We start from the raw sequence: 27,361 nt of genomic DNA, 5'->3' as shown, positions 1-27,361 counted from the left end.
CCTTGGAGATTCTCCTTCCTCGAGGGTTTTACAGCCCGGAAAGCTCAGGCGCTACAGGGTTAGACCAGCTCAAGGTCGCGAGCGCGAGCGCGGAGGGAGGAGAACCCAGGGGTCCAGCCGCCCAGCGGGGGGCTTCTCGGGGGCGGGCGGAGCGCCCGCGGTGCCAGGCGCTGCCGGCGGCGCCGCCGGTGCCGCGGGGGCGGGGTCAGCGGAGGGCGGGGCGCCGGGCACCCGGGCCGCCAACGCCGCCGCCGCCGCCGCTGCCGCCGCGCTCGGGCTCGAGCTCCGCGCACTCCCTCCGCGGCCGCCGAGCCGAGCGGACGCCCCCGGGGGCCGCGCCGCAGCCCTCCGTGCTTCCTCCTATCATGCCCGGTGCCCGGGCTGGGGCCGCCCAAGCAGCCAGGACACCATGCCCGAGGACGGCGCTGGCGACGGCGGGGAGGTGCCCGCGCTCATCCCGGACGGCGAGCCGCTGCGGGAAGAGGTACAGGCGCTGGGGGGGCCGGAGCCGGGCCTGGGGCGGCGTGAGAGGGACCAGTGCAGAAGGCGACCCCAAGAGAAGGGCTGAGGAGGGAAGTCCCAGAGCTCCTACGGCCAATGACGTCATTGGGGTCACCTGCGCCCTGCCAGGGGTCCAGGGGCCCGCGTTGGGGGTAGGGGTGGGGCGGCTGGACAGCAATATGCGGGGCGACTTCCGCCCCCGGCGCCCCCTCATCCAGCCTCGCCCGTCCTGTGACGTCAGCGCCTGGCCCCCACGCGTCCCAGTGCCGCAGCGCAGCGGGGGATGCTGCCCCCACCCCCAGGGCCGCGGGGTCAGGTCCCCAGCCCGGCCCAGCCGCTCACGAGGTGTCCGGGCAGCGCCTGCAATGCAGCAGCAGTCGCAGAGCCTAGAGGGGAGGAGGGGAAGAGGAAGGGAGGTGCCTGGGTACCCCTTCTCCTTGTCCTCGAGGTGAGGATTGAGGGCCCATTCTGCGGCTGGGACCCCCGACGGCCCCTCCTCAGCCCTAGCCAGGAAGGTATGCAGGACCTGGGGCCTCAAGTGATGTGTGGGGTGATAGGGTGGTGAGTGGGGTTGTGTGTGCATTTGGGTGAATGTAGCCTGCTTCTGTGTGTGTGTTGTGTGGGTGTGTGAATTGGGTGTGTGTGCCCTGTAGTCAGGTGAGGGGCGAGTGGGTGCCTGGCTCGGGTTGTCACCCAGTGGTCTAGGTGTGTGCATGTGAGTGAGTCCTGTTGTGGGCGGGTCTCTCCCTGTGGAGTCTGAGGAGCGTGGGGGCCAGTTTGCAGTGGGGGGTGGGGAGATGTGCACTGTGGTCAGGTGAAGGTCTGGTATGTCTCTGGGCTTCACTGCATGTGTAACGTGTATGTGCACGTGTGTGTCCTGTGGTGGATGGGTATGTGGTGTGTGTGTGTGTATGTGTGTGTACCATGCTACGGTTCTGGGAGTCTGCCCTGGGGACAGGCGAGGGTCTGGAGTTTCCTGGGTGACAGGCAGTGTGGCCCTCCATGGTGGGTGGGTCTGTGATGAGCATGTGTTGGAGGGGCGTGGACAAGTGTGTGTGCACCTGACAGGCCTTGCAGGTCAGCTGGCGCTGTGCTCCCCTTTTGGGTGACGGGGACAGGCTGTATCTGGGCTGGGCTGGGGGGTGGTTCCTCTCCTCTTGGGCCTCTGGAGGCCTGGTAGGTCTGGGGTAGGAGAGGTGGCCCCTTAACCCCCCTTCTGTTGTTTCCACTTTTTTCCTCCCCTTTTTACCCTTCCCCTCTCCCCACTTTATCCCTACCTGCTTCTCTCTCCATGGCACCTGAGGGTGAGGTGGCTAGGCTGGCAGCCCTGCCAAGGAGGGTGTGGCAAGCCCTCTGAGCCAGGGAGTGGCCCCTGCTGCCCAGTAGCTGTGTCCCACCCCCTTGCTCAGCACAGATGGGGAGTGGAGGATGGCCCTCCATCTGCTCCCCACCCCAAGACTCGCACCTCCCCCGTTCTTGAGGCTCCCTCTTTCTCGTCAACTCAAAAGCCTCTGCCGAGACTTCTGAGTCCCTGTGGAACAAGGGACCAGAGGGAGCCTCAGGGTAATGGTGATCATATTTATTCCCATGGCCGGACCCTGTGCTCACTTCGTCACACATATGATCTTGTTGAATCCTCACAATAGACCCAGTTTACAGATGAGGAAATTGAGGTCCAGAGAGGATGAGGGACCTGCCCAAGTCATACAGTAGGTGGTGGAGCCAGCACTGGCTCCTGGGCAGTGGAACTCCAAAACCCATGCTGTTTACACCTCAGACCCCTTCCACCCTGGCTTCCCAGACCCACAGGACCAAGAATCAAGGCCCAGAGAGGGCAGAGATATAGCCAAGTCCACACAGCAGATCAGGGCAGAGCCAGGACCAGAACCCACAATAGCCAGTGTCAGGATCCATCCCTCCTGACTGAGGTGGGCCTGCTGTGTCCTGTGTGCGGTTGGCCCACTGCTAGCAGGGCACAGTGGAGGATGGGTTTGGGGCAGCAAGTCCTGGGTTTGAATCTGCAGCGCCACTGTGAGTGAGCTGGAAATGTGAAGCCTGGAGCAAGCTGCTCATCCCTCTAAGCCTCAGTTTCCTCCTCTGTAAAATGGGGCTCACGGTATCACCTCCCTCCGCCGGGTTAAGCAAAGTGGCAGGCCCCACTGATGGCCCCACCTGACACAGACTTCCCTTTCTCTGCTCACCTGCAGCAGCGGCCCCTGAAACAGTCCCTGGGAAGCTCCCTGTGCCGCGAGTCGCACTGGAAGTGCCTGCTCCTCACGCTGCTCATCCACGCCTGCGGGGCCGTGGTGGCCTGGTGTCGCCTGGCCACAGTGCCGCGGCTGGTCCTGGGGCCCGAGGCCGCCTTGGCCCGGGGAGCCGGGGACCCGCCACCGACCTACCCAGCCAGCCCCTGCTCCGATGGCTACCTGTACATCCCGCTGGCCTTCGTCTCCCTCCTCTACCTCCTCTACCTGGCTGAGTGCTGGCATTGTCACGTGCGGTCCTGCCAGGCGCCACGCACCGACGCCCACACGGTGCTGGCGCTGATCCGCCGGCTGCAGCAGGCGCCGCCGTGCGTCTGGTGGAAGGCCACCAGCTACCACTACGTGCGGCGCACCCGCCAGATCACGCGCTACCGCAACGGCGACGCCTACACCACCACGCAGGTGTACCATGAGCGCGCCGACAGCCGCACGGCCCGCGGTGAGTTTGACTACTCGGCGCACGGCGTCCGCGACGTCTCCAAGGAGCTGGTGGGGCTGGCGGAGCACGCGGCCACGCGGCTGCGCTTCACCAAGTGCTTCAGCTTCGGCAGCGCGGAGGCCGAGGCCTCGTACCTCACTCAGCGGGCGCGCTTCTTCAGCGCCAACGAGGGCCTGGACGACTACCTGGAGGCGCGCGAGGGCATGCACCTGAAGGACGTGGACTTCCGCGAGTCGCTCATGGTCTTCGCCGACCCCCGCAGCCCGCCCTGGTACGCGCGTGCCTGGGTCTTCTGGCTCGTGTCGGCGGCCACGCTGTCGTGGCCCCTGCGCGTCGTGGCCGCCTATGGCACCGCTCACGTGCACTACCAGGTGGAGAAGCTCTTTGGCGCCAGCTCGCCCCCGCCGGGGGCCGTGCCCAGCGGGCCCCCGCTGTCCCGCGTGGCCACAGTGGACTTCACCGAGCTCGAGTGGCACATCTGCTCCAACCGGCAGCTGGTGCCCAGCTACTCGGAGGCCGTGGTCATGGGCGCGGGCTCGGGCGCCTACCTCAGAGGCTGCCAGCGCTGCCGCCGCTCCGTCAGCAGCAACTCGCTGCCCCCCGCCCGGCCCAGCGGGCCCCGCCTGCCCTTCAGCCGCAGCCGCCTCTCGCTGGGCGCTGGCGGCCGGGCCACGCCAGGGGTCTTCCGCAGCCTGAGCGGGGGGCCGCTGGGGCGCCGTGGAGAGGACACGGAACCCCTCGAGAGCCCGCCCTGCTATGAGGACGCCCTCTACTTCCCGGTGCTCATTGTCCACGGAGACAGCGGCTGCCAGGGGGATGGGCAGGGTGCGCTCTGAGACCCCCACGGCCCCCAGAGCGGCCCCCTCCCCACCATTCCACCATGGGCTTAGATGCCCGAGTGATTGTCGTCCAAAATAGGCGGGAAAACAGACCAGCCACACACAAGGGGCAGGGGTGAGGGTGGGGGTGGGGGTCCTTAAACAGACTAAAATGCAGTGACCTGTGGTCATTTTGGAGGAAACGGAAGCCTAAGAATCGCCCCCAGCATGGCTTCACCCCCCAAAATGGCCGATGATCTGGCCTGAAGGCCTCTCACAAAGGGCAGGAGAAGAAGCTTCCAGAAAGGCTGGGATGGAGGAGAAGTCCTGCGGCCAGCTGTTGCCTGCAGCAGAGGCTGCCTGTGGACACTTCCCTGCCGGGGCTGAGGCCATGCTGGGAGCCCCCCCAGTGACGCAGAAGCACAAATTGGAGGGTTGGGGCCATGTCCAGCCAGGTTGACTTCCCTGGGGCTGAAGAGCTGGCTGTGGTGGCACCATGGTCTTGGCCCTGCTACTCACCCAACATCCCCATCCTCTCCTGATAGGCCCCTCCTTGCCTGCCCTCTCTCCGGCTGCTCAGGGCCAGTCACTGATCAGACCTCGCAGTGCCGTTCCTCCACTGGGAGCCTGGTTCTTGGCGCGCAGCCTTGCCCCATCCACCCGTACTGTTTCCCCTGGTGCCCACTGCACCCTCCCCCCACATTCAGCTACCCCTACAACCTGGGGTTCCTTCTCAGGGCCTCACCCGGTCCCCACATCCCCCGGCCTCTGCTCCTGCCTCCCAAAGTCCGTGTCTGCCTCCAGCAGCCACACACACGCAGGGACGCCTGTTCTTTGCCCTCCTGGACTTATCTACTCTTCACTTTCCTGATGATCCGTGGGGCCCAGGCCTAGAGGGCATCCGAGGGGCCGGGCCTCGGCCACAGCCTCTTGGATGATGTCCTTGCTCCACCACGCAGGCCCTTGCTTCTCCCCTCAACGAGTCTTGGCCCAGGGGACACTGACCCTCCCCCAGGGAGGAGAGAGGAGTTCCTTCCCTTTCAACAAGAGCTTCCACGCCCTCTAAGGGGCGGTGGGGAAGGGAGGAGGCTGAGAAGATGCAGATTAAATAAAGGTATGGAATGGAAGGCGTGTGCATTCCTGGGTCATGGGTCTAAGGCCTCCACTGCAAGCATTATGGGCCCCTGTGGTTCAGGGCACGATGAGGAGTTCTGGGAGGGGACTCAGAATTGGGCTCCAGTGTTCCCAGGAACCAAGTAAGCGGAGGAGAGGAAACCTCCCCTGCCTAGACTGGGGCCTCTGAGACTCAAGTGTGAGTCGCTCTGAGCACCTGGCTCCCCTGACTCTGGTATCTGGGCCTGGGTCACTGCTAAGGCATTGTCAAGGTGGCCCTTCTTCCAGCTCGGTGGGGCATTCCATTCTGCTGCTGGGCATGCTGAGGGCTAAGGGAGTGGTGGCCGGTCCCCAAAGTGGGGAGAAAGAGCTATGGTCTGTGACTCGAGTTCGGTGCCCCCCAGCGGCTACTGACATTATCAGTCTGAGGGAAAGGGCATGAAGCAGGTCAGAGGACACAAAGCTGGAAAGGGCAGCCCCAAACCAGGACAGGCTGGCATGGAATCCAAAGGCAGAGAAAACATCAGGGAAAAGGGAGGTCCTGACTCCCTGATGGAGCTCTGAAAGATTCCTGGACATGGCATTGTCACATGTGCAGCAGTAAAGGGTGTTCACTGTGCAAGGACAATGGGCTAAGGGGCAAGCGTGCATGGAATCCAACCTACAGGCCACTCCCCAAACTCTGGCATGGAGCTACATCCACTTGGAGAAAGGGGACCCTTTTCCCTTTCACGCAAAGGTGGCATAAGGGCTAGTGGTGGCCCGGGAAGGGTGCCGAGAATGGGTGGATTTCCCTAAGCAAAGACAGGGCAGGCAGGGCCTTGGACAGCCGATGCTGCCCAGACAAAGGCCTGGCTGCCGGGCATGAGCTGAGGTGTGAGAGGAGATAGAAGCAAGAAGCCACGGAAGGCTTTGCTGCAGCTTCCATGCCAAACTCTAGAATTTGTCCTTAAACTGGAGCAAACCAGGCAATCTGGAACCATGGAAGGAGGTTGGGCAGGGACGTGATACAGTCAAGGCTGCATTTTAGGATATTTAGCAAAAGTCCAGCTACCTGCTGGCTCTGTGGGGAGGGTGGAGTGAAAGACCAGAGTTCTCCCTGTGCGTTAACCCACAGCCTCTCTTCTTTAGGTGTGAAATCAGTTCCTCGTTCAGAAGCAAATTAGGTGGAAAACCCTATGGTGCCCAAACATTCAACAAGGCTGCAGGGGGTGGCCGGGCACAGTGGCTCATGTCTGTAATTCCGGCACTTTCGGAGGCCGGGGCAGGCAGATCATTTGAGGTCAGGAGTTCAAGACCAGCCTGGCCAACATGGTGAGGACCCCCCCTCCCCCGCCGCTGTCTCTACAAAAAATACAAAAATTAGCTGGGTGTGGTGGCGGGCACCTGTGACAGCTACTCAGGAGGCTGAGGCAGGAGAATCGCTTGAACCCGAGAGGCAGAGGATGCAGTGAGCTGAAATTGTGCCACTGCATTCCACCTGAGACTCTGTCTCAAAAAAAAAAAAAAAAAAAAGGCTCCAGTGGGTAGGGAGGCCAGCATGCTGGTTTCAGCTCCTTGCCATGGGAAAGACCCTTTTTCCACCATTCTGCTCTAACACCATAACCAACAACTGCCCACTGGCCACTATCCATTCTCCTCTCTTCCTCAATAACGGAACCCCAGTTTTGCTGCAGATGGCAATGTGCCCAGCTAAAAGGCAACATTTCCAGCCTCCCTAGCATATATGGTATGACTGTGTGGCTGAATTCTAGGATATTAGATATAAACAGAAGGTGCTGGAAGGGATCTCTAAGAATGCCCCTTGAATAGAAGCAGTATTGATGAAGGCCATTTTTGTCCTCTCTGCTTCAGCCTGCATTCAGCCTTGGATGCATATGTGATAGCTGGAACACCAGCAGCTATCCTGGAGCAGGAAGTGACCTTGAAAATTGTAGCCACAGGCTGGGCGCGGTGGCTAATGCCTATAATCCCAGCACTTTGGGAAGCCAAGGCAGGTGGATCATGAGGTCAGGAGATCGAGACCATCCTGGCTGACACGGTGAAACCCCATCTCTACTAAAAATACAAAAAATTAGCCGGGCATGGTGGCGGGCGCCTGTGGTCCCAGCTACTCGGGAGGTTGAGGCAGGAGAACGGCGTGAACCCGGGAGGTGGAGCTTGCAGTGAGCCGAGACTGCGCCACTGCACTCCAGCCTGGGCGACAGAGCAAGACTCTATCTCAAAAAAAAAAAAAAGAAAAAGAAAATTGTAGCCACATGCTGAAGATAGCAGAGCAACAAGGGAAAAGATACTGGGCTTCTGATGACACCATGCAAGTTTCCATGTCATCCCTTGGGTTACCTACCTCCAGACTTCAATGAGAAAGAGAAATAAACTGTAAGTCTGCTTAAGCCCATTGTTTTTTTTTTTTTGTCTCTGTTACCAGCAGCTTTTACTAATTATCTACTGCCATATAACAAATTATCCTAACCCTAGTGGCTTAAAAGAACAATAATTATTATGCTCTCTCCTGACTTCTGTGGGTCAAGAACTCAGATAGGACACAATAGGGATGGCTTCTACGCTCCATGACATCCAGGGCCTCTGCTGGAAGACTCAAAAGCTGGGGCTTGAATCATCTGAATGCTCATTCACTCACATGTCTGGCAGTTGATGCTGGCTGAGGGCTGAGGGCTGAGGGCTGAGAGCCTAACTAGGGCTGTTGGTGGGAACACCCACACAGGTCCTCTCCAAGCGGCTTGACCTTCCCCATCACGTAGTGGCTAGGTTCCAAGAACAAGTGTACTGACGGGTGAAAGCTCTATTGCGCTTTATGATCTAGCCTCCAAAGTCACATGACATCGCTTCTGCCCCTTTCCATCGGTCAAGGCTGCTATGAAGGTCCACTCAGTTTCAAGGGGAGGGAATATAGGATCTCATCTCTCTGTGGAGGCTTGTCAATGTCACATTGTTAGAAAAGCATGCGGGATGGGAGATATATTAGTGGCCATCTTCAAAAATTCAATCGACCGCTGAGCCAAATGCCATTTGCCATTCCTAACTGATTGATACCTGTGAAGTGATCTGCAAAATGAACACCAAGCTCTTTATAGTGCTAGTTTAAGGGAGGAAGGTGGTGGCATGTCAGATATGGGCCTACTCAGGGCAGAGTGAGCTACTCAGATCATTTATGGGGACCTTCAGGCCTATGGTAGATTAAATATGGCCACAAACTTTTTGCCACTCTTCTCCTCAAGAGGTGGAATCAGGCCAGGTGCAGTGGCTCACGCCTGTAATCCCAGCACTTTGGGAGGCCGAGGCAGATGGATCACTTGAGGTCAGGAGTTCAAGACCAGCCTGGCCAGCATGGTGAAACCCCGTCTCTACTAAAATTACAAAAATTAGCCGGGCATGGTGGTGTGCACCTATAGTCCCAGCTACCCAGGAAGCTGAGACAGGAAAATCACTTGAACCCAGGAGGCAGAGGTTGCAGTGAGCTGAGATCACGCCACTGCACTCCAGGTTGGGCAACAGAGCAAGGCTCCATCTCACAAAAAAAAAAAGAAAAGAGAAGAAAAGAAAAGAAGTGGAATCTGTTCCCCCTTTAAATCTCGACTGGACTTGTAATTTGTTGTGACCGATCGGAAGTGAGGGAAGAGATGTTGGCCCACTTCTGAGGCTAGGCCTCAAAGACTCTCGCATCTTCCACCTTTGCCCTCTTGCAATCCTGAGACCACCATCTGTAAAGATGCCCAGCCAAGCCTCCTGACAGATTTGAGGCTGCGTGGAGAACTGAGGCCCCCAGCCAAGAGCCAGCATCAGCTCCAGATATGGGATGACTGAGGCCATCTTAGACACTGTAGCCCCAGTTGAGCCACAGACGACAGGAGCCTCAGGAGTGACCCAAGGTGAACCCAGCAGATGAACTACCAAGCTGATCCCAGCCCAGACTGCTGTCCTATAGAATGAGGGGAAATAAATCCTTGTTTTAATCCACTGCATTTTGGAGTGATTTGTTACATGTTACATGGTCACTGTCACAGGCTCTAAACCCACCTGCACCTCACGAGGGAGGGCACTGGGCCTGCACAGCCAGGAAGAGGAGGGATCCAGAAACCCCAGTGTTTGATGAACAGCTCTCAGCTCATGATCTCCTGATGGGGGACATGGTGGCCACATGTTCAGACTCTCTTGGAGTCAACATCAAGCCAGGGTGTTCTGTTCTAAACCGTTCTCAAGAGGAGAATTCATGCCTGAGGAGGGGTGCAAAGCCTGGCTCCCAAACCCCAGTGGCCTCTGCCTCTGCTGTCTCCTGACATGGGCTACCCACAGCATGGCAGGAATAGAACCTGTAATTTCCACCCTACCACTACCTGCTCCTCTCTGTCTTCCATCTCAGGAAATAGAGCTACCATTCAGCCAGTTGCCTAAGCCAGGCACCTGCATGGCAAGCCTCTTCTTTTTTTTTTTTTTTTTTTTGAGACGGAGTCTCGCTCTGTCACCCAGGCTGGAGTGCACTGGCCAATCTCGGCTCACTGCAAGCTCCGCCTCCCGGGTTCACGCCATTCTCCTGCCTCACCCTCCCGAATAGCTGGTACTACAGGTGCCCGCCACTATGCCCGGCTAATTTTTTGTATTTTTAGTAGAGACAGGGTTTCACTGTGTTAGCCAGGGTGGTCTCGATCTCCTGACCTTGTGATCTGCCTGCCTCAGCCTCCCAAAGTGCTGGGATTACAGGTGTGAGCCACCGCGCCCGGCCACCTTTTCTTTTTTTTTTTTTTTTTTTTTTTTGAGATGGAGTCTCGCTGTCGCCCAGGCTGGAGTGCAGTGGTGTGTGATCTCAGCTCACTGCAACCTCCGCTCCCTGGGTTCAAGCGATTCTCCTGCCTCAGCCTCATGAGTCACGTGCCGCCACACCCGGCTAATTTTTGTATTTTTAGTAGAGACGAGGTTTCGCCATGTTGGTCAGGCCGGTCTCGAACTGCTGACTTCGTGATCCGCCCGCCTCAGCCCCTCAAAGTGCTGAGATTACAGGCGTGAGCCACCCCGCCCGGCTGCCTCTTCTTTTTTTTTTTTTTGAGACCGAGCCTTGCTCTGTCACCCAGGCTGGAGTGCTGTGGTGCTATCTCCGTTCACTGCAGCAACCTCCACCTCCAGGGTTCAAGCGATTCTCCAGCCTCAGCCTCCCCAGTAGCTGGGATTACAGGCACCCGCCACCACGCCCATCTAATTTTTGTATTTTTAGTAGAGATGAGGTTTCTCCATGTTGGCCAGGCTGGTCTTGAACTCCTAACCTCAGGCAATCTGCCTGCCTCAGCCTCCCAAAGTGCTGGGATTACAGGCATGAGCCACCACGCCTGGCCTGTTCTTTCTTTAAAACTTTGTATTATGTAAAATTTCAGCTTGTAATCCCAGCACTTTGGGAGGCTGAGGTGAGAGGATCACTTGAGCTTGGGAGTTTGAAACCAGCCTGGGCAAGATAGTGAGAGCCCATCTCTACCAAAAATCTAACAATTGGCCAGGTGTGTTGGAGCTCACCTATAGTTCCAGCTACTCAGAAGGCTGAGGTGGGAGGATCGCTTGAGCTGGGAGGTCAAGAGGTCAAGGCTGCAGTGAGCCGTGATTGTGCCACTGCACTCCAAGTTGGGTGACAGATCAAGACTCTAGTCTCAAAAATAAAATAAAATAAAATATCTTTATTTCTTTTTTGTTGTTGTTGTTGAGACGGAGTCTCGCTCTGTCACCCATGCTGGAATGCAGTGGTGCAGTCTTGGCTCACTGCAACCTCTGCCTCCTGGGTTCAAGCGACTCTCCTGCCTCAGCCTCCCGAGTAGCTGGGATTACAGGTGTGTACCACCACACCTGGCTAATTTTTCTAAAAAATAAAATAAAATTTCAAACATCACAAAAGCAGAAAGATTGGTGCAGTGAGGCCCCTTCTACTCAGCACCCAGTGCTGTGGTGGTCATCCACCTGCAACCACTCTGGGCTCCATCCACACTCAGCCCCACTTATTTGGGCTCCAACCGCATTATTTGAAGAAGACCTAGAAGCTGTAGCATTTCGTCAGCTCCCCCACCCGCCCCACCACACGTGATATCGACCACCCAGGATTCTACTCAGAACACAAAACACCCCACCTCCTCTCCACCCCAAGCCACCTTGCTCCAAGTGCCCAGGATTCCTTCCCCATGACTCCGACAGGCCTCCCACGCGCACTTACTCCTGCAGCCTATGCGGAGACCTCATGTAAATCAAATCACGTCCCCATTGGTTTCTGTCTAAAGTTCTCTCCCACCGAATCTGCTATTATTCTTTACCTCAGCTCGCTTTGCATTTCCTTTCGGCCACTCACCATAAGTTACAATTATTTTCATTTATTTATGCATGAGTTTCTTTATCTGTTTCTTCTATTAGAATTAAGGCCATGGGGCCGGGCACGGTGGCTCATGCCTGTAATCCCAGCACTTTGGGAGGCCGAGGTGGGCGGATCATGAGGTCAGGAGATCCAGACTATCCTGGCTAACACAGTGATACCCTGTCTCTACTAAAAAAAAAAAAAAAATACAAACAATTAGCCAGGCGTGGTGGCGGGTGTCTGTAGTCCCAGCTACTCAGGAGGCTGAGGCAAGAGAATGGTGTGAACCCGGCAGGCGGAGCTTGCAGTGAGCCGAGATGGCGCCACTGCACACCAGCCTGGGCAACAAAGCAAGACTCCGTCTCAAAAAAAAAAAAAAAGAATTAAGCCCATGGAGGGTGAATAGTTATAGCAGCGCAGACCCTTGAGTTGGTTGGAATTCCGACTCTCCACTACAACCTGAGAAGCCCTGGGCAAGTCACTTATTCTCTCTCTGCTTCAGACGTCTCATCTGCAGAATGAGACATGACAATAGAACCTATTTACTTCAGGCCGGGCGCGGTGGCTCACGCCTGTAATCCCAGCAGTTTGGGAGGCCGAGGCGGGCGGATCACGAGTTCAGGAGATCGAGACCATCCTGGCCAACATGGCGAAACCCCGTCTCTACTAAAAATACAAAAATTATCCAGGTGTGGCGGTGTGTGCCTATAGTCCCAGGTACTTGAGAGGCTGAGGCAGGAGAATTGTTTGAACCTGGGAGGTGGAGACTGCAGTGAGCCAAGATCACGCCACTGCACTCCAGCCTGGGTGACAGAATGAGACTCCATCTCAAAAAAATAGATAGATAGATATCTAGATAGATAGATAGATAGATAGACAGATAGATAGATAGATGATAGAGGTATGTACTTTTTAAAAAATTTATAGACAGGGTTTTGCCATGTTGCCTAGGCTAGTCTCAAACTCCTGGGCTCACACGATCCTCCTGCCTCAGCCTCTGCAGTAGCTGGGACCAGAGGTGTACACCACCATGCCCAGCTATATATTTTTATATTTTGTAGAGATGGGATCTCCCTATGTTGCCCAGGCTGGTCTCAAACTCCTGATCTCAAGCAATCCTCCCACCTCGGCCTCCCAAAGTGCTAGGATTACAGGTGTGAGCCACTGTGGGCCTAGTCAAATTTTTTTTTTTTTGAGGCAGAGTCTCACTCTGTCACAGAGGCTGGAGTGCAATGGCGAGATCTTGGCTCACTGCAATCTCCACCTCCCAAGTTCAAGAGATTCTCCTGCCTCAGCCTCCTAAGTAACTGGGATTACAGGCACGTGCCATGATGCCCAGCAATTTTTTGTATTTTTGGTAGAGACAGGGTTTCACCATGTTGGCCAGGCTGGTCTTGAACTCCTGACCTCAAGTGATCCACCTGCCTTGGCCTCCCAAAGTGCTGGGATTACTGACGTGAGCCACTGCACCCAGCCTATAAATAAATATATATTTTTAAATATTTATTTATTCCCCATCTAATCTTATAGATGGCCTTATCTAAGGCTCTCTTCTTTTATTTATTTATTTATTTATTTATTTTTGAGATGGAGTCTTGCTCTGTCTCCCGGGCTGCAGTGCAGTGGCGTGATCTTGGGTCACTACAACCTCTGCCTCCTGGGTCCAAGCGATTCTCCTGCCTCAGCCTCCCAAGTAGCTGGGACTACAGGCATGTGCCACCACGCCCAGCTAATTTTTGTATTTTTAGTAGAGATGGGGTTTCACCATGTTGGCCAGGCTGGTCTCAAACTCCTGACCTCAGGTGATCCACCTGCATCAGCCTCCCAAAATGCTAGGATTACAGGCAGAAGCCACCGTGCTCAGCCAATAAATATTTTCTTAAAAGATACTATGTGACCGTGGTTAAATCAGGGTCTCAAGCATAGGAAGTGCTCAATGAAGATTGCTATCATCATCATTTGCATTATTATAAATTACAAGTGGACGCTCCCTCTTAAGACATACGCACACTTCACCAGCAGCCAGCGCAGTGCCTGGCACACATAATGGATGTCTAGTCAATCTGCGTTAAGTGAATGATTCCCGATCTCCTACCAACACCTCCAACATCCTGGGGTTAGCGGGTCCTGAGGGCCAAGTGGACCACGGCCTAGACCAGCCAAAGTTTTCATTGCTTGGCCACACTTGCAGTGGAGCTTTTCTGATCTCTGGTTAGTGGGCTTGAGAACTTAGGGCACCCAGGGAAGCATCTGCCACCTACCTAATCCAGCAAACCATGGCGTTCTATGTTTCCTCCTTGGATCCAGACCCCAGACCACCAGACCCCTAGAGCTTCCCCGAGGTGGCAGGCCCAGGTGCATTCATTTTTTGTGAGTTTCATCTTCCCTCTTACATCACATCTGCTGCCTTCTGTTCTTCAGAGCCCGTGAGTATGAAGTCACTGCTGAGATGGCCTGGGATATATCTGGAAGGGGCAAGGAGAATCGGGCATCCAGCCAAAAGTTGGATACACCCTGAGTGAGGATAGGGAAGGTGCGCTGCTGCCCCTCTGGGTAAAGGTCAAAGCTCCTGGAAGTCAGATTCAACAGAGACCAAGACAGACAGATTGGCTAAACTGATGACTACATATCAAGTGTAGCTGTGCCACATCTGCTCCAAGGAGGCATTTCTGTCCAAAATATCAGCTGAGACTGAAATTGGCTAGTTCTCAGTAACCCATGGTCATAGTCCAAAAGATAGATGTATTTTTCTTTTTTCTTTTTTTTTTTTTTTTTGAGATGGCGTCTCACTCTGTTGCCCAGGCTGGAATCCAGTGGCACAATCTCAGCTCACTGCAGCCTCCGCCTCCTGGGTTCAAGTGATTCTTCTGCCTCAGCCTCCCGAGTAGCTGGGATTACAGGTGTGTGCCACCATGCCCGACTAATTTTTTGTATTTTTGGTAGAGACGGTGTTTCACTGTGTTAGCCAGTATGGTCTTGATCTCCTGACCTCGTGAGCCACCCACCTCGGCCTCCCAAAGTGCTGGGATTACAGGCATGAGCCACTGCGCCTGGCCATAGATGTATTTTTCTTCTCTTTTTAAAAAACATATAAAATAAAACGGACCAAAATACGAATACTTTTTTCAGTAGAATAGTTTCAATTTATGTGTTATAAAAGCACAATACAGGCTGGGCGCAGTAACTCATGCCTATAATCCTAGCACTTTGGGAGGCCAAGGTAGGTGGATCACTTGAGGTCAGGAGTTCAAGACCAGCCTGGCCAACAGCGCAAAGCCTCGTCTGTACAAAAAATACACAAATTAGCTGGGTGTGGTGGTACATGCCTGTAGTCCCAGCTACTTGGGAGGCTGAGGTGGGGGGATCACCTGAGTTTGGGAGGTCGAGGCTGCAGTGAGCCATGATTGTACCACTACACTCCAACCTGGGTGACAGAGTGAGACCCTGTCTCAAAAGAAAAAAGCACAATACATTATAAAAGACAATAATATTGTGCTATAAAAGACTGCAAAAGTGGTCCGGGCGTGGCGACTCATGCCTGTAATCCTAGCACTTTGGGAGGCCGAGGTGGGCAGATCACCTGAGGTCAGGGGTTCGAGACCAGTCTGGCCAACATGGTGAAACCCTGTCTCTACTAAAAATACAAAAATTAGTTGGGGGTCGTGGTGCGTGCCTGTAATCCCAGCTACTGGGAGGCCGAGGCAGGAGAATTGCTGGAACCCAGGAGGCAGAGGCTGCCGTGAGCCGAGATCGTGCCACTGCACTCCAGCCTGGGCAACAGAGCGAGCCCATCTCAAAAAAAAAGGAAAAGAAAAAAAAAAGACCACAAAAAGTATAGAGACTATTTTAATAAAGATCAAGTTCCAGTTGGGCATGGTGGCGCATGGCTATAATCCCAGCATTTGGGGAGGCCAAGGCCAGAGGATTGCTTGAGGCCAGGATTTCCAGACCAGTCCGGGCAGCATACCGAAACCCCTAGCTCTAGTTAAATTAAGTTTAAAAAAATGCTTTTTGAGACAGGATCTCACTCTGTCACCCAGGCTGGAGTTCAGTGCTGTGATCACGGCTCACTGCAGCCTTGACCTCCCGGGCCCAAGTGATCCTCCTTCCTCAGCCTCCTGAGTAGCTGGGACTACAGGCATGCACCACCACGTTTTTCATTTGTTTTATTTTAAGAGACAGGGTCTCACTATGTTACCCAAGCTGGTCTCAAATTCCTGGGCTCAAACGATTCTCTTGCCTCAGCCTCCCAAAGTGCTGGGATTATAGGCGTGAGCCACCTCGCCCAGCCTAATTTTAAAAAGATCAAGTTCAAACCTCCGTAATTACTTCTGAGATGAAAACATAATCATGTAGAAACTCAAACAATGTGGACATATATGAAGTCAGGAGTAGGAGTGCCCTCTGTCGCTTTCCGAAGCCAAACTGGGAAATCATGGGTGGGAGTGCTAGGACTCCTCGTCATGCTTAAGGTGGTGGTGCTGGTGGTTTCTGGGACTCTCCCAGCAGTGGGGTATAATGGAAATTCAAATCTGACCTTGAACCTGGACCTCGGTTTTGAGCCCCAGATTTGGGTAGCCAGGTGTCTTACCAAGCAGTCCACTTAGATAACTTCCCAACACCTCAAACTCAACATAGCCCAAGCTGACCATATCATCTATCTTCCCAAAGCACCTTTTTCACCTATGTCTCCATCTCCGTGCATGGCATTACCCAGGAGAGGACCTTTCTTCTCCTTCAATTCAGCCAGTCACTGGGTCCTGTTCAAATCTTCCTGCCGGTCACCCCTCAATGTTGCCGTCTTCTCCTATTCCAACTCTGCCTCTGCCTACGGTCTCTTCTTGCCTGGGCAGTGCCCTAAGTGGTCTTATATCATAAGTATTCTTGCTGTTCTCCTATCTAGTTACTTTAGTATCCCTCATCCCTAGTGGAGTCTCTGAGACATAGCAGGGTCTCAATTAATATTGAATAAATGAATGAACAGTTTATTATCTTAGTGTGCAGGGGGCTCCAGTGGCCTCTACCTGTAATAGCCCTTGGGTCAGAAGGCAATATGGGAACTCTGAGTGTAAGTTACCCTCTTAGGAACCAGGAAAATAGCCTAGGCAGGTGCTCTGTGGGCAAGTCCTGCAGTAAAACACCTAGGAGGGCAGAAAATGAAATCTACACTTTATTATTTGCCTATTAGTGAGAGAAACTGCCACATAAAAGTTGCCCATCGCTTTTTATCTAGCTGGTATTAAGACACAAGTGGCCGAGCACGGTGGCTCACGCCTGTAATCCCAACACTTTGGGAGGCCAAGGCAGGAGGTTCACCTGAGGTCAGGAGTTCAAGACCAGCCTGCCCAACATGGTGAAACCCCCATCTCTATTAAAAATACAAAAATTAGCCAGGTATGGTGGCAGGTGCCTGTAATCCCAGCTACTCGGGAGGTTGAGGCAGGAGAATTGCTTGAACCCAGGAGGTGGAGGTTGCAGTGTGCCGAGATCAGAGGTGGAGTTTGCAGTGAGCCAAGATCACGCCATTACACTCCAGCCTGGGTGACAAGAGTGAAACTCCATCTCAAAAAAAAGCCAAAACACAAGTACCTCTTTTCTGTACAAATAATTTTTTATTTAATTAATTAATTTTTTAGACACGAAGTCTTGCTATATTTCTTAGGCTGGCCTCAAACTCCTGGATCAAGCGATCCTCCCGTCTCAGCTTCCTAAAGTTCTGAGATCACAAGTGTGCGCCATTGTGGCTGGCCAACAAGTATTTCTTTTCTTTTCTTTTTTTTTTTTTTTTCTTTTTTGAGAGAGAGTCTCACTCTGTTGCCCAGGCTGGAATGCAGTGGCACAATCTTGTCTCACTGCAACTTCGCCTCCCGGGTTCAAGAAATTCTCTCGCCTCAGCCTCCTGAGTAGCTGGGACTACAGGCGCGTGCCACCACGCCTGGATAATTTTTTGTATTTTTAGTAGAGACAGGGTTTCACCGTGTTAGCCAGGATGGTCTCGATCTCTTGACCTCGTGTTTCGCCTGCCTCAGCCTCCCAAAGTGCTGGGATTATAGGCGTGAGCCACCGCGCCCGGCTGCCCACAAGTATTTCTTATGTTGTTTGGACCTAACTTTTTTTTTTTTTTAAAGGGAGGGTCTCTCTCTCTGTTACCCGGGCTGGAATGCAGAGGCATGATCTCGACTCACTACAACCTCCACTTCCTGGGCTCAAGTGATCCTCCCACCTCAGCCTCCTGAGTAGCTAGAACCACAGATACGTGCCACCACACTCCGCTGGTATTTTTGTATTTTTTTTTTTAGAGACAGGACTTTGCCATGTTGTCTGGACTGGTCTCGAACTTCTGAGCTCAAGTGATCTGCCCGTCTCGGCCTCCCAAATTGCAGGCGTGAGCCACTGAGTTATGAAATGGAACTGTGGAGTAATTCTTTCATGACATTCATAGGCCAAAAAATACCTAACAGCAGTTCGATAGTGTCATGAAAAAATTACTATGTTGTTGGACCTATTTATGAAATGAAACTGTTAGGTATTTTTTGGCCAATGGTGTCAGGAAAAAATTACTGAGATACCCAAGACAAGTGAAGGAGAGTGTTCGAAGCCTCTACCTCAGGGATGTGGTGGGCTTCAGACGTCAGTTTCTGCTGATTCAGCTCTCCCCGTGATCAGTTTCTGGACTCTGTCTTCAGGGATCCCCAGAGCCAGCTAAAGCAGACAGTGTCTTTGATAGCAGGTTCCTGCACCATTCTGAAGATACTCCTAGGCTTCAAGCAGGAAATCTTGGTTTTCCTCATATAGAATCCTTCCTCCTCTATAGTATCTCTACTTTTCAAATGAGAAGGCAAACATAGAGCAATAAAGGAATGTCCCTGAGGTCCCCCAGCCATTAAGCAGTGGAGCTGGCATGCAAACAAGGCTGATGCAGAGTGCTAGCTCTTACCACTGTGCTAGTTGGCCTCCCAGAAAAATCACTGGACTCACTGAAACCAGGCTAACACGTGGGCTGACAGATGCCCCAAGGCCGCACCTCGCCTGGGCACATGGTCCAGATCCCACGATCCCAGCAAATGCTTTATTTACCAGCATCACCTGCCAAAGCCACAGATGACAAACTCTCCTTGGGGGAGGAAGGCTTCAATCTCTCTGGTCAATCTCAGTGCCATCAGCCTCTCTGAGAGTCTGCGTCTTGCAGCTTCACCCTTAAAAGTGAGTTTCCCAGGGTGTGGGCATTTTCTTTTCTTTTCTTTTTTTAAACAGAGTTTCACTCGTCACCCAGGCTGGAGTGCAATGGCGTGATCTCAGCTCACTGCAACCTCCACCTCCTGGGTTCAAGCGATTCTCCTGCCTCAGCCTCCCGAGTAGCTGGGATTACAGGTACCCTCACCATGCCTGGCTAATTTCTGTATTTTTAGTAGAGACAGGGTTTCGCCATGTTGGCCAGGCTGGCCTCGAACTTCTGACCTCAAGTGATCCCCACGCCTCAGCCTCCTGAAGTGCTGGGATTATAGGCGTGAGTCACCGCGTCTGGCCAGGTGTGGGCATTTTCTGATTAGAGACTTGGCTATAACATATGGACTGGCTTTGCTGTAGGGGGTAAAGATAACAGGATCTGCCTGGGTTCAAACCTCCACTTACTAGCTGGTCAACTAGGGCAGATGGCTTAATGCAGTTAGGCAAGTGCCTTCAGCTTCCTACTCTGTAAATTGTGGTAAGAATGGCACTTACTTCTTGGAGGTTGTTATGAATCTTACATGGATTAAGCCAAGTAAAGCCCTTAAAAAAGGACCGGGCATGTAAGAAGTGCTTCAAGGCTGGGCGTGGTGGCTCATGCCTGTAATCCCAGCACTTCGGGAGGCTGAGGTGGGTGGATCACCTGAGGCGAAGAGTTCGAAACCAGCCTGACCAACATGGTGAAACCCTGTCTGTATTAAAAATACAAAAATTAGCCGGGCGTGGTTGTGGGTGCCTGTAATCCCAGCTACTTGGGAGACTGCGGCAGGAGAATCACTTGAACCTGGGAGACTGAGGTTGCAGTGAGCCGAGATGGCACTATTGCACTGCAGCCTGGGCAACAAGAGAGAAACTCCGTCTCAAAAAAACAATAACAAAAACAAAACAGAAGTGCTTCAAGCATTCACTATTATTATTGTCATTATTTAGCACTAAACCCTATTTACATTTGTAATGGCTAGTGCACGAGCATTGGAACCTGGTCTGGAAAGAATCCCTCTCCCCAGGCCTGATTTGCCCGGAGGTGGGCAAGGGCAAGGTTGGCAGCTAAGGCAGGAAGCAAAGGGCCCAGCTGGAGCTCAGTGGTGTCAGCTGCCTTCCTCCTCAAGGGTTGCTCCCTGTCTGTCGCACTAACGTTTGAAAAATATTTTACTGGGTTCCTAGCCCTGAACTTCAGCGTCTCCTGCGCTCCAGGCTGGTATTTTCAGAGGTAGTGATGAGAGCTGAGATAGGGTCTCCCTTGAGACACTGTCCCTAAAAACTACGACCTTCAGCTCCTAATTGAGAGCTTCCCCGCCCAAACCCACCCCTTCGCAACACACCCCCCAGGGAAGGTGTCTAGCCTTTGGAGCACCAGGTGGGGGCGGGGGAAACCTGGTGCTAGGAATTCTAGGCCTCCAGATGAGAGGCGATGCTTTCGCCCTCCGGGCGAAAGGATTTGTCGGGGAGAGACAGCAAGAGTTCCACCAGCCAGCCACTTTAGAGACTGTCAGGGCTGCTCAGCTCATAGGGTGGCTCGAGAGCCAGTGCGAAGCTCCCTTAGGGACGAATTTCCACATCCGACGAAGGGCATCTGCGAAAGGATGGGCTGTCCCGTGGGGGGAGTCGGCAGATATTTAAGTAACACTAACATTTAATGAATTAAGCAGCTATTTACTGAACAATTAGTACGCTTTGAGAGAGAGAGGCCCTACCGAGGCCTCGCGGTGGCTGTAAGTCCGCGGGGCCGAGGCCAGGTGGCGCCAAAGGCCCATCGACGCCATCTGCCCGGCTGTCCGGGCCCAGTCTCCGGGCTCGCCCAGAGAACCCGAAATCTGGACAAACGGAAACCGTAGGTGGAGGAAGAAGAGAGCTCCAGGGCCAGGTTCAAGGGCATCCTGGTGAGAGATGAGGGGTTCGGAGGACTGGTGGATCTGGGCATAGCCCGAAGGTGGTAAGGGACCCAGGGGTGGAGTGGGCAGGGCTTGCGCCCAAGAGGGTGAGCCGGAGTGTGGGCGGGGCTAGCACCCTTGGGAGGCGGGGAGTGCGATAAGAGGCTCGGTAGCGCTCTTCGCACAGCGGTATTTGTGCGCTAGGCCGCAGCCAGGATGCTCTGGGTGGGCGGGACTCGAGGGCCCCCCTCAGGGGCGTGGCTTGCATCTTTCGTGGGCGGCCCCGGGGGCGGGGCTCCGTGTAGGTGAACCGCTACCTCCGCTCGACGTGTGAGGTGTGACAGTCTTGCAAGGGCGCAGTTCTTCCAGTTTTGTGAGCTTGAGAGGGGGCGGAGCTTGTAGCTGGGGACGAAGCCTGAAGAGGAGGTTGAGGGGAACTTCTCACGTTTCCCTGGAGGGCGGAGTTTACATCGTCCCCCGACAGAGTTAAGACCTCTGGGGGATTCCCTGCAGTGTCCAGGGCTCTGTGAGACGAAGCTTGCAGTTGTGTTGGGCGGGGCCTGTAGCGCCGCGTGAAGAGAATGTGTAAATTCGGGGCGAAGTTCATACCTCCCAGAAGCCGAGACTAATAGTTCTGCCAATCTGCGCGCGCCGAGCGGAGGAGGCGGGCTTGTGGGTTGTGGGCGGGGACTGGGCGGGGCCAAGAGGGCAGGGGGCGGGCACAAGCGCTGCTGGAATCTTTGAGTTGGCAGGGGCGGGGCTTGTGGCTTTGTGGGCGGGGCCTCTGGAGAGCTCCCGGGGGCTCTCTTAGGTTCTGCAGCGAGTAGGCGTGGCTCGTAGCTCCCGGGTACGGGCTGATACCACCGCAGTATGCAGTTCTCCGCCGCGCCCGAATGAGGCGGGGCCTGCGAGTAAGTGGGCTGAGCCCGGGCTGGGCGCAGGCGGGGGCTCTGCCCTGGGAGGCCGTCTGTTTAGGCCCGCACGCAGCTCCGCATCTGGTGCTCATTACCAGATGACAAAGAGCCGGCTCTGGGCCCCCTTCCCCACTCCCATCCCCCGCCTCCGACTGCAGTGTATTTAACTCTTTCCTGCCCTCGAGGCGCTCTAGATCCCTATCCGAGGTCACGGAGGGGACTCCAGACCATCCCGTCTCGGCAGGGCCTTGTCGCTCCCCAGGCTTCCTCACCTCCTTCCCAGACTCAGCCGTCTGGGCCGCCTTGCAACCCTCATTGGCATCCAGCAAACCTGCCCGACGGCGTCTCCGAGGTTAAAGCTGTGCAGGATCTGGCGGGGACGTCTGGTTTGAGTTAGGGGAACGTGAGAGCCGGGACCCGGGGCGGTGCGTAGCGTTCCCTCCGCCCCCTCCGCGACCCCCTGGTTCATCCCCAGCTCCGGCCCATCCTTTCCTGGTTCCCTGAGGCCCAGCTCAGCCTTCCAGCTCAGGTCCAGGCCCGAAGGGGGCGCTGGGCCACTCCTCCTCGCCTGCCCGGGTGGTCGTGGCGGCTCTGCCCCGTCCTAATTAGAGGCCCCCAAGAGGCTGTAACTGAAAAATTACAGAGGCGGTGGGAACTGGCGCTTCCCCTGCCCAGGTCTCACCCCCGCCCCACAAGGCAGTGAGCCCGAAATGAGGGAGGTCACTCCCACCAGGCTGTGATCCTTGACCAGGCCCTCCAGTTCCTGGGACACCTCAGTCCTGAGCAGCCGGAGCCCTCGCTCAAGCTCGGGTCTGCTGAGCTCTGTCTGTCCCCCACCACCCCCAGCCAACATGGACAAGAGCAAAGTGCGACCCTGGCAAAAGAAGGCCTTGCTCCTGCGGCTGTCCAAGCAGTTAGCATGGGATCTCTCGCGGGTTCCCGGCCCTTCCCATCCCAGCCTCCTCCCCGGAGCAAGCGGAGGAATGCCTCCAAGAGCACCCACAAACCAGGGGTTGGCAGTCCCCTGGAGTTACCCTGAGCCAAGCCCCCAACTTCTGCGAAACTTACGGGGATGGGAAGGGAAGTGTCTGAAGAAACGAGCAACTCACCCACTAGATCCCTCCTTCACTCCTCTGAATCACCAGCCCCAGAGCCCACTTTGACCACTAAACCCCAGTCCGGTTCAGCAGATGCCCTAATTCCACAACCCTCCCCCAGGTTCAGCCCCACCTTCTTGGAGCTTCAGTAAAATGAGGAATAAATACGAAATTCTCCCCATGCCAAACCTCAACTGTGTGACCTTGGGCAAGGCTCTACCCTCTCTGGGCTCCTGCTTCCCTGAGAATCTCTGAGGCATACCCTCCCTTAAAGGGATCTTACCTTATCTGTTTGAAGACTCAGACAAACTGAAGGAAGATCCCCTCCTTTTTTCTGAGTCCTCCCAGAACCTCCCTTAAGCACCAGTGGGGGTCAGAAGCCTTGGGTAAGGTTGACACCCCATTTATTGGAGAAGACCCCAGCACCCGCCCCCTGAGGTCTTAAGGGCTTTGGTGTATCCTTGGTCACGAGTGCTGGGCCAGGAAGCAGAGTTCCTGAGAGCCAAGTCTAGTGGTTGAGAGAGGACCCTGGCTGGGCCTGGGGAGCAGGAAGCCATCTGTCCAGCTGGGCAGCCCCCATGGGTCCCTGGTGCAGCCCCGGCCATGTGTCCAGCGCACACCCCTTCTCCCTACTCCATGAGGGGGGTCTGCACCCCATCACACGCTGGTTCTGCAGGTCTGCACCCCTGTGAGGCTGCCCCTGGGGGGCATGGGTTCCGTTGGGCTCTTGCTCCCAGCATGGGTGACCCAGCGATAGCAGTCAGTGATGCGCTTGTTGGGTGCATGGGGGCCACAGCGGGTGCAGTACACGATGCCCAGTGCAAGCAGGACCACCAAAAAGACACACGTTGGCACCAGGAGTGCCACCAGCAGCCACCGGTCATCCCTCTGGCTGTGCTCGGCAAGACCAGCCTCCCCCAGGGCTGTTGGGGCTGCTGTGGGAGCTGGTGAGGGCAGCCACAGGGCCAACCTGGGACTGGGGCCATCTTCCCTTGGGATTTGGGGGGCTTTGGAATGGGGATGTGTAGGGCTGATGGGTGAGGTCTGGTTAGTGGGGCTCTGAGAGGGCAGGAGGGTGGGGAGGGCTGGGGGCTGGGTGGCAGCAGGCACCGAGACTTGATGGGCAGGAGACACAGGGGACCTGGAGGTGGTGGTCAGAGAGGGCTGGGCAGTTGGGATAATGGGAAGCTGGGTGGCCTGGGTTCTGAGGACAGGGGCATCTGGGGCTTGAGGGGGTAGCTGGGCACCGAGGGTGGTGACCAGAGGGGCACGGTTAGGTGGGATTCCAGGCAAATGAGTGGTGGTCTGGGTGCCAGTGACCTTGGTGTCTGGAAACATGGGGGACTGGTGGGCAGGGAACAGCTCAGGATATTTGGTTGAGATCATGGGGGGCTGGTGGGCAGGGGGCTGTGCTGGGTGAGAGACAGAGAGAATACCGGGTTGGTAGGCAGAAGGCAGATCTGGATAGTTGGCTGCGATCACGGGGATCTGGTGGTCGCGGGACAAAGCTGGGTGTGTGGCAGGGATCACAGGAGGCTGGTGGGCAGACGGCAGTGTGGGGCGCGTGGCAGAGACCACCACAGGCCGGGTGACGGAGAGCACTGAGGAGTGGTAGGGGACCCTGGGGGCACTGAGTGGGGGTGGCCAGGTGGGCTCCGGGTAGGGTATCTGTGGCTCTCTGTCCTCTGGGAAGCTCGGTCTATAAGCCAGGGCAAAGTCAGGCGGCTGCGTAGGCTCCATCCACAGGATCCCAGGCATCTCCGTCCAGCCACCGTCGAAGGCCTCCCAGGCCTCGTCTTCATCTTCCTCATCCTCCCCGTCATCCAGCAACTCATCTCCGAGGTCCTGGGAAGCCTGGGCACCCATGGCCCCTGCAGGGCTGCAGCTGATGCCATCAGCCTCCAGCTCATGTCCCTCGCTACAATAACACTCGAAGCCACCAACATAGTTGACACACATCTGCTGGCACACACCGGCAATCTGGCACTCATCTGTGTCCACACAGCGGTGCGGATCATCCTCCGCTGGCCGGAAACCCAGGCGACAGTGGCAGCTGTAGCCTTGTGGCCCACCGGGCTCACACTGCTGCTCGCACGGAGCCTGGGCACAGGGGTCCTCGCAACTGCGCCCGTCTGCTGCCAGCCGGAAGCCCTCAGTGCAGCGGCAGGACACGTGACCATCCACCTCCTCCACACATTCGTGTTCGCAGCCCCCGTTGTCAGGGCTGCAGCCAGTCCCCAGGCACAGGGGCCCAGCCCGTGACCAGCCCACACCTCCCTCAGGCTGCTTCACGCAGAGCAGAGAGGCTCCCCTGCCAGCCTGGCACTGCACAGCGGCCACGGAGCCGAAGGGCAGCCACTCAAACTCTGTGGAGACCAGGTGGAAGGGCGTGGTATAGACGGCTGGGCCGGCCTGGCCCGCCTCATCTTGCAGCGCCGGGCAGGCGCCCTCGAAGCCAAACTGGCACAGGTAGCCGTCGACAGCCAGCGTGCACGAGCCCTCCAGCCAGCGGTGCTCGCCACTTGCCTCCAGGGCCACACAGCGCTGGGCCGGGCAGGGGCCTCCAGAGGCTGGCTGGGCCCAGTTGGTGAAAGCCGTGTCCTGGTCCCCTGTGGTCCACGTGAAGCCGCGCAGTGGGCGCTGCAGCTGGCATTGCCGGGCCTGCCGCTGCAGCCCGATCCACAGCAGCCGGCTGGCTGGGCCTGCACCCACCAGGCTGTCCACACGCTGGGCCTCCTCGGGGGTCCGAGGAGTGGCCAGGTCGCCCCCCAGCTCGCGGCAGGCCCGCCAGGCCTCCAGGAAGGTGCGGCGCCGTGGGAAGAGAGCGTAGCAGCTGCCGGGGCCGCAGGCGGCACGGGGCTCAGCAGCCCAGGGGTCCTGGCCCAGTGTGGGCCCTGCGGCCGCCCAGGCCAGCAACAGGCGCAGCAGCATCGCGATGCCCCCGGACTGGTCCGGCCCCCGGCCGGCGGCAGCTCTTGACAGGGGGAGGGCCTGGGGCCTCCTGCGGGCGGGCCGGGGGCGGGCCTGGGGCCGGGCTCAGGCCTTGTAAGGAGTGGGCTGGGGCGGCTGCCAGCTCCCTGCTCCCTCTCCCCCGGGGGCCGCTAGAGCAGGAAGCAGTGGGGTGGGGGGCTCTAAGGTTGGGGGCGGAGGAGGGGAGGAGGCGCAGTTGACGGCTGCCCCGGGCCCCATGGGGCTGAGAGTCAGGGGATGGGAAAAGCCGGCCTGCCGAGCTCTGTGACCCTCAAGTTGGGGCTCGGGGCTGTGGGGTGAGGTCGCTTCCCAGAGACTCAGAGACCCAAATCTGGACACAGCAGCCCCATCACACCCGGGAGCAGTCTCAGCCCAGCTGCTCGCCATGCACGGGAACACCCCCATGCCCACTCCTTTCTTGCCCCACGGACGCACGCATGCGCCTCCCCCACCCCCAACCCCATGCAAGAGTGCACCCTCTGCCAAGCTGTTTGTCCCTTCACCTCACTGTAGACCTATGCCGGTTTGCAGATGACTTCCTTCCCACACGTACACACATTCTGACATGCTGAGACCCTAGGTGCACATACAAAAATGGTGTGGCATTCTACATGGCCTGACATATGAAGACCTCCGATTTGGCCTGAATGGAAACAGCTTGGTCACCCAGGCACAGGCATCCTCAGCCTCTCATTTATTTACTTAGCCCCTGCGTCAGCCTCTCCCCCTACCCTCAAGCTTTCTGGTTCCAGCTGGGCCAGCGTGTGGGGGTGTTGGGGGAGTGAGGGGGCCAGGGGCTGCCCTCCCCTCACCCCAGCTCAGCCTGGGGCCCTGGGAACCTGGGCTTAGAGGGGGAGGAGGCAGCCCCTAAACAGGAAATGCTTCTCTGGGCTCCTGCGTCAGGAAGGCAGGGTGCATGGTTTAGGGGGCTGGGTGGGGGCTGGGCTGCACTCAGGATGTGGAAGGCTGTGAGGGGACCCATGCAAGGCCATGTATGGGCATGGGGCACACAGTGACATATATGTGTATATGTGACATGGGCATCACGGGTGTGGAGCCCTCCCTGCCCCCGGGGCCTGCTGTGTAGGCCTGGCCAGGGTCCTCTTCCCGCCCTTCCTGGAGGCCTCTGGAGGCATGTGCACTGAGCCCATCACCCAGGATGGCCTCTGGGGAGCTGGCTGGAGGATTAACCCATGCACACCCGCTGCACTCTTAGCAGAAGTTAGAAACAGTGTGGGGAGGTGAGGGAGAGGTTCTGCCCTTCAGTAAACTGCCCTGATGCAGCTTCCCCCTCTGCCACAGATGGATCGACTTTGTGACTGCAGGGGAGTCACTGGCCCTCTCTGGGTCTCCTTTTTTCTCAGTTACAACATGAGGGCAATGAGTCCAGGATTTTTAGCTCAGCAGGGCTGAGATATTGTGTCACAGCGCTCAGTGTTTGCAAATGTGCTTTGTCAGCTGTGGAGCCTGAAGCAAATGTTCCTGTCTTCTGAGCATATGTGGTAGGTGGAGACCAGGGTGCGTTTTTTGCAAACCACCTTACAGTGCCTTGGCTGGCCCTGCAGACCCAGCCAGCCCCTCGAGAACCAGGGCTTAGGAAGTTCTTGCCATATGCCAGGAAGTTCCTTCTTACAAGGTCTATACATGTGAAGCACACAGAATGACTCCCCTTCTCAGGAGACAAAAGTCAAGATGGAGGAGTTCATCCTTCTGTTGGCTCAGGCCCCAAATCTTGAGATCATGCTTGACTCCTCTCCTTCTCCCACAGCCCACATCCAGTCTCTCAGCAAATCCTGTTGGCTTCACT

At 56.1% G+C, this 27,361-nt stretch overlaps 2 protein-coding genes and 1 long non-coding RNA gene across 4 annotated transcripts; 1 reads left to right on the top strand and 2 right to left on the bottom strand.

Moving 5' to 3' along the window:
- The first annotated feature begins 239 nt into the window (after positions 1-239).
- On the top strand, positions 240-5,149 carry TMEM151A (transmembrane protein 151A). Its single transcript, XM_054440592.2, has 2 exons — positions 240-484; positions 2,709-5,149. Exons 1-2 carry the CDS (start codon positions 410-412, stop codon positions 4,038-4,040), a joined length of 1,407 nt encoding a protein of 468 aa, XP_054296567.1. The 5' UTR covers positions 240-409; the 3' UTR covers positions 4,041-5,149.
- A 15,168-nt stretch (positions 5,150-20,317) lies between these two features.
- LOC134740233 (uncharacterized) lies at positions 20,318-22,780 on the bottom strand. Of its 2 annotated transcripts, none has more exons than XR_010127535.1 (2): positions 22,597-22,780; positions 20,318-21,857 (listed from the first exon to the last, which is right to left on the bottom strand). It is a non-coding gene; the product is annotated as an uncharacterized LOC134740233 (long non-coding RNA). The 2 variants fall into 2 exon arrangements; XR_010127534.1 differs by having other exon boundaries at positions 20,318-21,870; positions 22,597-22,761.
- Positions 22,781-22,971: 191 nt separating this feature from the next.
- On the bottom strand, positions 22,972-25,542 carry CD248 (CD248 molecule). The gene has a single exon (XM_054440591.2). It carries the CDS (start codon positions 25,513-25,515, stop codon positions 23,242-23,244), a length of 2,274 nt encoding a protein of 757 aa, XP_054296566.1. The 5' UTR covers positions 25,516-25,542; the 3' UTR covers positions 22,972-23,241.
- Positions 25,543-27,361: the final 1,819 nt, after the last annotated feature.

This window comes from Pongo pygmaeus, chromosome 9 (assembly GCF_028885625.2).
Source record: "Pongo pygmaeus isolate AG05252 chromosome 9, NHGRI_mPonPyg2-v2.0_pri, whole genome shotgun sequence".
NCBI lineage: Eukaryota > Metazoa > Chordata > Mammalia > Primates > Hominidae > Pongo > Pongo pygmaeus.
The sequence above is the reverse complement of the archived record's forward strand: the minus strand, read 5'-3'. Positions and strand labels throughout refer to the sequence as shown.